Source organism: Ranitomeya imitator, chromosome 1 (genome assembly GCF_032444005.1).
Source record: "Ranitomeya imitator isolate aRanImi1 chromosome 1, aRanImi1.pri, whole genome shotgun sequence".
Taxonomy (NCBI): domain Eukaryota; kingdom Metazoa; phylum Chordata; class Amphibia; order Anura; family Dendrobatidae; genus Ranitomeya; species Ranitomeya imitator.
This window is the reverse complement of record NC_091282.1, coordinates 1,210,844,806-1,210,857,533: the sequence shown is the minus strand read 5'-3', so window position 1 is coordinate 1,210,857,533 and position 12,728 is coordinate 1,210,844,806. Positions and strand designations below refer to the sequence as shown.

At 50.8% G+C, this 12,728-nt stretch overlaps 1 protein-coding gene across 1 annotated transcript in view; it reads right to left on the bottom strand.

The window, feature by feature from the left end:
• Positions 1–8,535, bottom strand: part of SUCLG1 (succinate-CoA ligase GDP/ADP-forming subunit alpha) — a 45,701-nt gene extending 37,166 nt beyond the window's left edge. Inside the window, exon 1 of the mRNA XM_069744972.1 lies at positions 8,094–8,535. Within this exon, the coding sequence (XP_069601073.1) occupies positions 8,094–8,127 (34 nt within the window). The 5' untranslated portion in view covers positions 8,128–8,535. The remainder of the gene's footprint in view (positions 1–8,093) is intronic.
• Positions 8,536–12,728: the final 4,193 nt, after the last annotated feature.

Sequence of the window (12,728 nt, the reverse complement as noted above, 5' to 3'; positions counted from 1 at the left end):
CCCCTCGCACGCATGGCTCCGCGGCCTCCTCCTCCCCCTCGCACGCATGGCTCCGCGGCCTCCTACTCCCCCTCGCACGCATGGCTCCGCGGCCTCCTCCTCCCCCACGCATGGCTCTGCGGCCTCTCCCGTCTTACTCACCCTCCTTCGCGCAGTCGTTGCACGTCCCTGTATCTCCGTTGTCCCGGCGTGACAGCTCTTCCTGTGCTGAGCAGTGACATGGTTGCGCTCCACGCCTATGGGAGTGGAGACGCATGCATATTCATTACCTTAATGAGCAGTACCACGTTACCGCTGAACACAGGAAGAGGTGCCGCACCAGGACAACAGCTGCAGGGACGTGCAGCGAATGTGCAAGGAGGGTTAGTACGATCTCACAGCTGCCACCTTATGCCGCTGCTCCCCCTCCGGATTCCTGGACAATGACTCCTATATAAGCAGAGTGGGGAGTTTTTCTCGTCAATCAAATCCTGTAATGCACTGATCATCCTAAGAAAGGCTCGGGATGTGCAGACTTTACACTCGTCACTTGTGTCTACACTCACACCAAGACCAAAGACACAAAAATCTCCACAATCCAGACGCCGGTCAGCGTGTCACATTATTGGGTGCAAGGGGCGATTAGACCTGCACTTGCTCATCACATCAACTCTACAGTAGAAAGTTAGAAGAAGCCTCTGCTAAGGGTGGGAATCAGAAGGTGCACATGCTCTGCGACTGGCGACCACCGGGAAGAGCTCCCGTATCCTCCTTGAAGTTACTGGATGTCGAAGAGCATCGGCAAATGACAGCAACAACATGGAGGTGCGATAACGGCCGATGAAAGGGGATGCGGGAATCGATTCCCAACAAGTCGAGATACTGCAACATTAATGTCTTTAGAAGAACATCCAGCAGCTCATCCGACCTATGGGCTCGGCACATGGCCGCTAACAGGTTCAGTAAGAGATTTACTTATTAAGGAGCTGAAATCCACCTCCGAGACTGAAGTCATCGCTCACGCGTTTCAGGCCTGCGCTGAGCTCCTGCTATGAATAAGAAATGTGTCGGCCTTAACCACGTAATCCGGTGACTTATCCGTGCCAGAAGTGGATCTTAACTACTTACCAAGTAAACCTTCCATTACACCACGACTTCTGCTATAACATAGGCGTAGAATATACAAGTCGGTACACAGAGCTGCTGTACAAATTAGTTATGCTACATTCCCATACACTGTGACCGATCATGTGTGGGATTGATGAGGCACGTCTCTTTGGCTCGTGGCATTCGCTGACTTTTTTAGCTCAGCGGTTCATGAATTTTCTGCAAAAATCAAAAATGCCCTTTAAATTTTCAGATTTTTTTTTTTCAAGCAAAAATGCTTCTTACTCCACTGAAGTGTCACAAAAATAAGGGTAAAGCTGAAAATTCTTTAAAAGGAAGTCAGAGCCCAGACTGCTTATGTAAAATATGACTAATACTAGAATCTTTAGCCATCTTACAACGACAGGGTTAAAGTTTTAACGTCAGACCTGCTGCACTGTGTGACTGGTGAGCGGGGATCCGGCGTTAGAGCAAAGTTCGCGGCCGGAGAGATCCTGTCTGTGGATTACAGCCTTGGACTTTGCCCGCACAACCGGTTTAGGATCGTTACTCCAGATTAACGAGGTAAAAAGTAACAGACGTGAAGAGGAGGAATAAGCGCCGAGACGGCGGATCCAGGCAGACGACACGGACTTGGTCAAAGATGAAAAAAAAACAAAAAAAAAACAAAGTCGTAGAAGTCTGCAAAAAATAAAATAAAAATCTGCTACTGTTACGAAGGCAACCCTGTCTGCAAGCCTAGAAAGAACATAGGCATCACCGAGGTGGGGTCACTGATCAGGACCCCCTACTACGAGCAATAATGGGAGTGTATGGATAACGGCATATATGAAAGGTCCATCTATGGCCCCCAATATAAAGCCCCAGCAGGGTAATCATACAGATCTATAGGCCTTCGGCAACCAGAACCACGGCTGAATGGACACAAAAAACCTGATGGCAGACCCAACCTGATGGCAGCACTCATATGTAACCACTATCAAACATGAGCTTAGAGAACGATTCATCCTGAGCCCCCTGATTCACAAGCAGAACACCAAGCCTTAGAAAGAAAAATAAAGCAGCAGCTCCATAGTGAGGCACACTTGGGGTTGTCAAACCCCTACTGAGAAACTCTTATGGCTGCCGTAATGATCGGCATTAATAGTTATACAGTAACTGCGCGGAAGTAGCAGAAAAATAAAAATAAAAAAAATCACCTTGCAAAGCTATAAGCGCATGTTCATCCTGTGCCTCCTGGTTCACATATCAAGGACGAGACTAGGGGTGCCTCCACACAAGATAAAGATTTAAAAATCAACAACAAACTTTTGGTCTGTACTGTATATTATGCAGGACCACCTTTCACTGCAATGACTGCTGCAGTCTTTTGGGGTCTGTCTCTCCAGCTTTGCCCATCTAGAGGTGACATTTTTGCCCCTTCTTTGCACACTCGCTCTCGCTCAGTGAGATTGGATGGAGACTTCTGATCACAAATTTTCATAGATTCTCAGTGAGATTTCGGTCTGGTCTGAGATCGGGCCGTTCATACACAGGGATATGATTTGATCCAAACCCGCCACCTGTAGCTCTGGCAGGATGTTTAGGGTCGTCGTCCTGCTAGAGCGTGAACCTACGCCCCAGTCTCAAGGTTTTGCAGCCTCCAACGGGTTTTCTTCCAGGATCGCCCTGTATTTCGCTCCCATCAGCTCTGACCCTGCCCCCGCTGAAGAAAAGCCTCCCCACAGCATGATGCTGCCACCACCATGTGTTACATTGGGGATGGTGTTTTCAGGGGGATGTGCAGTGTTAAGTTTGTGACACATTGATTTGCATTTAGCCCAAAACAATTCTACTTTGGTCTCATCTGAGCGGACTCCATCAACATTCTCACTTTGTCTCCTACAAAGAGTCTGTTACAAGACTCAAAAATTGCTGTTCACAGTCGCCTCCGTCCAATCTCACTGACTCGGAATGTGCAAAGAATAATGGGCAAAAACGTCACCTCTAGATGTGCAAAGCTGGAAGAGACAGACCCCAAAAAGGATTGCAGCAAAAGGTGGTCCTACAAAGTATCGACTCAAGGGGGCTGAATACAAATGCAACGCACAATTTCCAGAATAATACTTTTATAATAATGACTAAACCGTGAATCACTTCCTTTAGACTTCACAGATACTTGCTACTCTGTGTTGGTATCACAAAAAATCCCCATTAAAAAAAAAAAAAAATTTGCGGGTGTAACATAAAAAAAAGTATGTGAAAATCCACGGGGTATGAATACTTTTTCAAGATTATATATTAAAAGCAATGCGGATGATCTGCACGAGACCCGATATTTTTTTTCTGCTCCCTTAGACTGGAATAGGTGAGTCTCATCTGCAATTAATGGTGCTATATAAAATAATAATAATAATAATAATAATAATATGGAAGGGGCTCGTGTAGGTGGCAATATTTTTATTCTTTTGGCACACATGACTGAACAGACCAAATAAATAATAATCCCGTCCACGAAAGAGCTTTTATTTTTGCCCAGGACAGAACATGGCCATGTGACTGTAGTACACAATGGTGAAGGGGCAGCAGATAATGGGGACGCTGGGGAGCGTGCGATCCTTCATACCGAGCTGCTCCCTGTAAAGCTCCTCTGCATTTCACAATCACATCTGCCCCCCCAAATCTCAAATCTAGCAGTCACAAAGATTAAAGCGTCTGTCAATTTAAACAAAAAGTATTTACCAAAATGTGGTTTCCACACCGTCAGGCCATGCTGAGGGTTGTAGTTGTGTGACAGCTGTAGACCCTAATCTACATGGAGTCGTGATTTTGCTCTGGGGGAATATATAGGGGGGGCAATGCAGTACCACATCTCTCCTGTAGAGGCCGCTGCAGTAGAGCACTGATTGCCGGGGGTTCAGCTCCTATAGCCCTGCAGTGATTGCCGGGGGTTCAGCTCCTATAGCCCTGCACTGATTGCCGGGGGCTCAGCTCCTATAGCCCTGCACTGATTGCCGGGGGCTCAGCTCCTATAGCCCTGCACTGATTGCCGGGGGGTTCAGCTCCTATAGCCCTGCAGTGATTGCCGGGGGTTCAGCTCCTATAGCCCTGCACTGATTGCCGGGGGCTCAGCTCCTATAGCCCTGCACTGATTGCCGGGGGCTCAGCTCCTATAGCCCTGCACTGATTGCCGGGGGCTCAGCTCCTATAGCCCTGCAGTGATTGCCGGGGGCTCAGCTCCTATAGCCCTGCACTGATTGCCGGGGGTTCAGCTCCTATAGCCCTGCACTGATTGCCGGGGGTTCAGCTCCTATAGCCCTGCACTGATTGCCGGGGGCTCAGCTCCTATAGCCCTGCACTGATTGCCGGGGGCTCAGCTCCTATAGCCCTGCACTGATTGCCGGGGGCTCAGCTCCTATAGCCCTGCACTGATTGCCGGGGGCTCAGCTCCTATAGCCCTGCACTGATTGCCGGGGGCTCAGCTCTTATAGCCCTGCACTGATTGCCGGGGGTTCAGCTCTTATAGCCCTGCACTGATTGCCGGGGGGTTCAGCTCCTATAGCCCTGCAGTGATTGCCGGGGGTTCAGCTCTTATAGCCCTGCACTGATTGCCGGGGGGTTCAGCTCCTATAGCCCTGCACTGATTGCCGGGGGTTCAGCTCCTATAGCCCTGCACTGATTGCCGGGGGTTCAGCTCCTATAGCCCTGCAGTGATTGCCGGGGGCTCAGCTCCTATAGCCCTGCAGTGATTGCCGGGGGTTCAGCTCCTATAGCCCTGCACTGATTGCCGGGGGTTCAGCTCCTATAACCCTGCAGTGATTGCCGGGGGTTCAGCTCCTATAGCCCTGCACTGATTGCCGGGGGGCTCAGCTCCTATAGCCCTGCACTGATTGCCGGGGGTTCAGCTCCTATAGCCCTGCAGTGATTGCTGGGGGCTCAGCTCCTATAGCCCTGCACTGATTGTCGGGGGCTCAGGGCTCAGCTCCTATAGCCCTGCACTGATTGCCGGGGGGCTCAGCTCCTATAGCCCTGCACTGATTGCCGGGGGTTCAGCTCTTATAGCCCTGCAGTGATTGCCGGGGGCTCAGCTCCTATAGCCCTGCACTGATTGCCGGGGGCTCAGCTCCTATAGCCCTGCACTGATTGCCGGGGGGCTCAGCTCCTATAGCCCTGCACTGATTGCCGGGGGGCTCAGCTCCTATAGCCCTGCACTGATTATCGGGGGCTCAGGGCTCAGCTCCTATAGCCCTGCACTGATTGCCGGGGGGCTCAGCTCCTATAGCCCTGCACTGATTGCCGGGGGGCTCAGCTCCTATAGCCCTGCACTGATTGCCGGGGGTTCAGCTCCTATAGCCCTGCACTGATTGCCGGGGGGCTCAGCTCCTATAGCCCTGCACTGATTGCCGGGGGCTCAGCTCTTATAGCCCTGCACTGATTGCCGGGGGCTCAGCTCCTATAGCCCTGCACTGATTGCCGGGGGCTCAGCTCCTATAGCCCTGCACTGATTGCCGGGGGTTCAGCTCCTATAGCCCTGCACTGATTGCCGGGGGCTCAGCTCCTATAGCCCTGCACTGATTGCCGGGGGTTCAGCTCCTATAGCCCTGCACTGATTGTCGGGGGCTCAGCTCCTATAGCCCTGCACTGATTGCCGGGGGGCTCAGCTCCTATAGCCCTGCACTGATTGCCGGGGGTTCAGCTCCTATAGCCCTGCACTGATTGTCGGGGGCTCAGCTCCTATAGCCCTGCACTGATTGCCGGGGGCTCAGCTCCTATAGCCCTGCACTGATTGCCGGGGGCTCAGCTCCTATAGCCCTGCACTGATTGCCGGGGGCTCAGCTCCTATAGCCCTGCAGTGATTGCCGGGGGGCTCAGCTCCTATAGCCCTGCACTGATTGCCGGGGGCTCAGCTCCTATAGCCCTGCAGTGATTGCTGGGGGCTCAGCTCCTATAGCCCTGCACTGATTGCCGGGGGCTCAGCTCCTATAGCCCTGCAGTGATTGCCGGGGGCTCAGCTCCTATAGCCCTGCACTGATTGCCGGGGGGCTCAGCTCCTATAGCCCTGCACTGATTGCCGGGGGTTCAGCTCCTATAGCCCTGAAGTGACTGCCGGGGGCTCAGCTCCTATAGCCCTGCACTGATTGCCGGGGGTTCAGCTCCTATAGCCCTGCAGTGATTGCCGGGGGCTCAGCTCCTATAGCCCTGCACTGATTGCCGGGGGCTCAGCTCCTATAGCCCTGCACTGATTGCCGGGGGGCTCAGCTCCTATAGCCCTGCACTGATTGCCGGGGGGCTCAGCTCCTATAGCCCTGCACTGATTGCCGGGGGGCTCAGCTCCTATAGCTCTGCACTGATTGCCGGGGGGCTCAGCTCCTATAGCCCTGCACTGATTGCCGGGGGGCTCAGCTCCTATAGCCCTGCACTGATTGCCGGGGGGCTCAGCTCCTATAGCCCTGCACTGATTGCCGGGGGGCTCAGCTCCTATAGCCCTGCACTGATTGCCGGGGGGCTCAGCTCCTATAGCCCTGCACTGATTGCCGGGGGCTCAGCTCTTATAGCCCTGCACTGATTGCCGGGGGGTTCAGCTCCTATAGCCCTGCACTGATTGCCGGGGGCTCAGCTCCTATAGCCCTGCAGTGATTGCCGGGGGGCTCAGCTCCTATAGCCCTGCACTGATTGCCGGGGGGCTCAGCTCCTATAGCCCTGCACTGATTGCCGGGGGCTCAGCTCCTATAGCCCTGCACTGATTGCCGGGGGGCTCAGCTCCTATAGCCCTGCACTGATTGCCGGGGGGCTCAGCTCCTATAGCCCTGCAGTGATTGCCGGGGGGCTCAGCTCTTATAGCCCTGCACTGATTGCCGGGGGGCTCAGCTCCTATAGCCCTGCAGTGATTGCCGGGGGGCTCAGCTCTTATAGCCCTGCACTGATTGCCGGGGGGTTCAGCTCCTATAGCCCTGCACTGATTGCCGGGGGCTCAGCTCCTATAGCCCTGCAGTGATTGCCGGGGGCTCAGCTCCTATAGCCCTGCAGTGATTGCCGGGGGGTTCAGCTCCTATAGCCCTGCACTGATTGCCGGGGGTTCAGCTCCTATAGCCCTGCACTGATTGCCGGGGGGCTCAGCTCCTATAGCCCTGCACTGATTGCCGGGGGCTCAGCTCTTATAGCCCTGCACTGATTGCCGGGGGGTTCAGCTCCTATAGCCCTGCACTGATTGCCGGGGGCTCAGCTCCTATAGCCCTGCAGTGATTGCCGGGGGGCTCAGCTCCTATAGCCCTGCACTGATTGCCGGGGGGCTCAGCTCCTATAGCCCTGCAGTGATTGTCGGGGGCTCAGCTCCTATAGCCCTGCACTGATTGCCGGGGGGCTCAGCTCCTATAGCCCTGCACTGATTGCCGGGGGGCTCAGCTCCTATAGCCCTGCACTGATTGACAGCTCAATCCGCCCACAAATATTATAGCAATGGGAAGTTTACATTGAATCCTATTTCAGCCTAAATAGAACACTGACCGCTGTCACCGCAGAGGGTTTGCTACAATGTATCCGGATCGTCTAACAAACAATCCAGACGGAAGAATAGACTGAGGCCCCGCACTCCCCGCTGCCGGGAGGTCACCACTGTGCTGCACCCAAAGGATGGTCCACATCAGCTGCTGCAGAACCACAACTCCCAGCATGGCACGGTGTGAGCTGCAGCATAGAACCAGACTATCCCTGTGTGAGCCCGGCACAATGCTGCCGGAGCGCGGGGTCTGTCCGGTGTCCATTCACTGACAGCAAGCAGAAATCCTGAACATTCCCTGCGGAGGCTGCGGCCCCTGTGTCCGGGCACTGCAGGACTCTCACACCAAGCAGGACACCCTGGACCTTTATTAGCGGCCAGCAGAGGAACAGCATGCCAGGGGCAGTGCACACTGACACCGCGGCCACAGAGGAGAGAGCAACAGGTGCTGACAGACAGCAGTCACCATGACAACCAGCGACTTATCCCCCCCAGAACGACGCGTCCCAGCGAGCACACCCCGAGGACTCACACAGAGCGCGGGCGAGCAGCCGTCCCTGGAACATGGTGCGGGTCCTTCACCAATGACAGCCAGGGGCCCAGGTAGCGGCCACAGGCAGGAAGAGGAGGAGCCTAGAGGTCAGGAGAGGACGCCCGGGGCTGCCCCTGTCACTGCCGGGAAGCAGCAGGGTCCTCCGCACTCACCAGGTCGCGCCGGGATACTAAGTCATAGCAGGCGGCTGAGACCTGGCCACAGCACTGCCTGACAAGAGCTGCCGGGGCTGGCCACAGCACTGCCTGAGAGGGCCTTACCTGTCAGGACCCCTAAGACGTATACTAATCCATAGCAGACGGCTGGAGACCTGGCCACACCACTGCCTGACTAGAGCCGAGCTCCCGGGGCTGCCCACAGCACTGCCTGACTAGAGCTCCCGGGGCTAGCTGCATCACTGCCTGAGAGGGCCTTACCTGTCAGGACCCCTAAGGCGTTCATTTCACTGCCTGATACCAGTACTAACGGTCAGGACCCCAGAGCTGTCTTTGTATATGCCTGATCTAAACGCGAATCAATTCCAGTATACAGAGCCTGGTATGTAGTGGTTTCCGCTGGATGAGTAAGAACAGCCGCACATTTTAATAAGCAGTAAATTGTAAAAGTGCTTATTATTACAGGCACTATTGTGTAATGCTCTGCTTGATCCCTGTGCAGTGCGCTGGTTTTTCTCATGCTCATAAATGTGTATTTATCAGATTGGACTTTTCAATACAAGTCGTTTTGCAATTTCCCGCCGGTTAAAATTTGCAGCCGTTCTTGAGCTATTAACACTTTTCTTTTTGTTTACAGCTCGTTGCCTTGGAGACCGACCACCGCTGCTGGACAGCAGCGCATACGCATAGTGTTTAAAAGCTCTCTTCTATTGAACTTGCAGGCACCGATTTGAAGCTGGACAGGAGCCATAGGGCGTGAGGATACATGCTAATGCGGGCCAGGTTCAGCACAAGCTGGACAGCAGAGGTGGTCGGTCTCCGAGGCGACGTAATAATAATGTAATATCTCAAGAACGGCTGCAGATTTTCATACACAGTAAATGGCACCAGTGCTTGTTTTTCCACGCACTGTCCGATAATATCCATCTGTGAAGGTGGGAATAACCCAAGAGCTCTACGATCGGTCCCTCCGCCACCAATGAAAGAGACTGATCAGTCGTTTGTGAAGTTGTGGACATGCTCTAATTAGGATAAAATAACAGCAAAATTAATGGAAAAAGGTGAAAATTTGGCCCAAATTACTGGGCATGGCAGGTAAGACTTGTGTTCATATCCCATTACGTGGCTGAAGAATGAAACACATCCAGGGTAATACGTGGCTCTCTTACACTTAAAGGGATCATCCATCACTTTGATATTAATGGTCTACCCTTATGATTGGTCATTAATGCCAAAGTAGTAGGGGGCTACACCCGGCGATCAGCTGATCTTTGTACCATTTGTGGAGCTGTATAGGGGGATAATTGATTATGGTGGGTCTGCAATATCCCGCGACGGACACCATACCATGGACGGAGCTGTGCGGTGCAGTTTTGCAACTGATCACATCTGGTTGCCACCAGGATTGGCAATGACGTATTCTAAGGTTAGGCTATCAAAAGTACTGGACAACCCCTTTAACTCTTTCCATGGCATAATCAATCTTGGTCACAGCATTGTGAGGCATCTCCACTAGTGACGAGGGCTTTATCCAAGCACGCTCGTGTGCTAACCGAGTGTCATCGACGTCCTGATTAGGCAATCACTGCATGTGTTGTGGCTGTCGAACAGTAGAACATATTATTACATCACACCGAGGTCACTCGGTTAGCACCGGAGCATGCTCAGATAACACCTTATCCCAGCACATTCGCTCATCACTAATCTCCACCCCTAGTTTTATTGGTGCCTGGAATATTTCTATGTACAGACCCTATCGGAATACATATAGTGAGACCTCGCACACACATCAATATTTTTGGTCTGTGTGCTGCCCATTTAATTTACATATAGATAACACCCGTCCCTTTCTCTGTGCCTTTTCACGTGTCCCTATTCTTTGCAGACTGATTTTCTGCAGTAGAAAAACTCGCCAATACAAGTCAGTGGTCCCATAAAAGACAAAAATGGATATCACATATTGTCCAATCACTCCACCCATCAGCCTATAGCAGTTTTAATCACAGCAGGATCCTAGCTGCCCATAATTGCAGCCCACGAGAGGTACATGTTAGATTGCCAGCTAAGAGGATCGCCTTAGAATTGGCCAATTTCTGCGCTCAGTATCTTTGTTTTTTCCTATTTTCTAGAGCAGTAATGTAGATCGAATTCCATATAGTTCATGTTTGCATTCTATAGCGCCACACAGTGCAACGTTATTATCATCATGTAGATAGAAATAAAAACAAATAAAAACAGGTGGAGGGCACCACCAAATGCGTATAACTAAACAGTAATACACTGGGGCTCACCCTGGACTTGACAAACTACAGCGAGACCAAGAGAAGGAAAAAGATCATGTCCATAAAAATGGGAGCACCTCAGACCAAAATCAAAAAATACAAAATTCTTTATTGATCAGTATAACTGAATACCACACACAAAAAAACAGAATTAAAAACATTTAAAAATACAGCACCAAGAAACACAGCAGTCATATCCTAATATAGGGAAAATGACAACCCACAGCCCAATCCCCTCCCAAGCAGACAAAGATATATAAGCATGAACAAATGCAGTAATTCCCAAACAAGGTAATATATAAACATGCACTATATAAGAAAAAACTCTCTCTTAACCTCAAACAGAGCGGTACAAAGTGTACACACCCAGAGGACTACTGACATCACAGTACCATACAGCCCTAAAAGGACAATAATGATGTACTAACCGGTACGTAACAAACAGGACTGGGCAGCTGTGATAAGAGGGAACTCATTCCACAGGGGTAATGAGCATGCCGAGCATGGTAATCACACATATATCAAAATGTGGAAAAAAAAAAACACAATTAGAATACCCACGCCTGAGAACAAGTCCATGTGCGTGTGAACGACCACATCATGTGCAAAATAAAGAGGGAGAGGTATGTATGGGAGAGAGGAAGAAAGGGCTGTGGGGTGCAACCCACGCGTATCGCCGCAACTGTGGCGGCTTCCTCAGGGCAAAGAATAGCATACTGTGTAGGACAGAACAAACGGTTTTAAACTAAATCATAATGACATAAAAGGTATTCACCTGTAACAGGATATGACACTAGCGAGAGGCACACATGGAGCGAGGAGGCCGCGGCCATATTGTGAGTCCAAGACCATGACATCTGACTAATAAAGTTGCGCGAAGAAACGACGCCGGCGCATGCGCAATGTGCACGATGAACCTGTGCACCCGCGCGTCTATTGTGAGTCCCTAACGACCCGGAAACTATGTAAACAATATGAGTGGGGAACGCTGCAGCAGAGACGCCCACCTGTCGGGGAGAAACTCCTGAACAGACGCCGCATCTACCGCAGTGAACCCACAGTGGAAAAGCATGTTAGGCATCCTCCAACTAGAAAACAACGATATTATGGATAGATCTAGAAATAAATGAGAGGGTGCAAAGGCACAATGAATATGGCACATACACACAATAACCACAAATCACCACACTCATCTGAATCCAGATACATCATTCAACAACATACTCGTGGGACAAGGAAGTAGGCAAACCCAACAAGTATCACACAAACTGGATAATGTGAAAGTCGACAACGATAATATGGGCGCACCAAAAATTTGTACACAGCCAACTATGCCAAGGGTACAGGGTGCAACATGACTATGTAAATATACATAAGATTCTGGACAAAAGGGAAATATGCAATAAGTACTGTGAGGCACTGTGATATCCATCAAGCATAAACACGAAATTTTTATTTTTTATTTTTAGGTTTTCTTGGTATCCCAAGGATGCATGAACCATCAGCCCTGGGAAAGCCGTGTCCAACTCATATAATGTACAATATCTATATTGCTAAGATGTCTAGGAGTCATATAAATCAGCAACCCTGGAGAGAATTAATGGATAGTAGAACATCGGTAGATACACTGCCAAAAAAAAAAAAAACGCAAAAACGGCCCAGAAAATAAGGGCACATGTAAAAATAGGGGAGTCAGAAATTGAAAACACCCCATGCCATATGGTACTGTGATATAAAATGAAGCAAGGTAGACAAAAAACAAAACAAGCTTGATATGCGACAAACAATGCAATTTGTCACAACGTGCCAAAAGCCAAATACCCAAAACCCCTCTAAAAGATGCCCCCTCAGGTTCGAATCTCAGGCATAGAAGCCATTGAACAAAAATTCTTCATTAAGACCATTTGGAAATGTAGACTTCAGATCATAGATCCAACGTGCTTCACGTCGTAGGAGTTCCTTAGTTAAGTCTCCTCCACGGATGTTATCCAAAACCTGATCCACAACCATGATCCGCATACCTTGGTGCCTGCTATTATGGAACTCCGTATAGTGGGCTGCAACAGAGGAGATGGTCTTGGCTTTTGCAATATCCGATTTAGCATTTCTGATGTTTGACATGTGCTGTTGGGCTCTCCGTCTCACTTCCTGTGTGGTCTGTCCAATATACAGCTTCG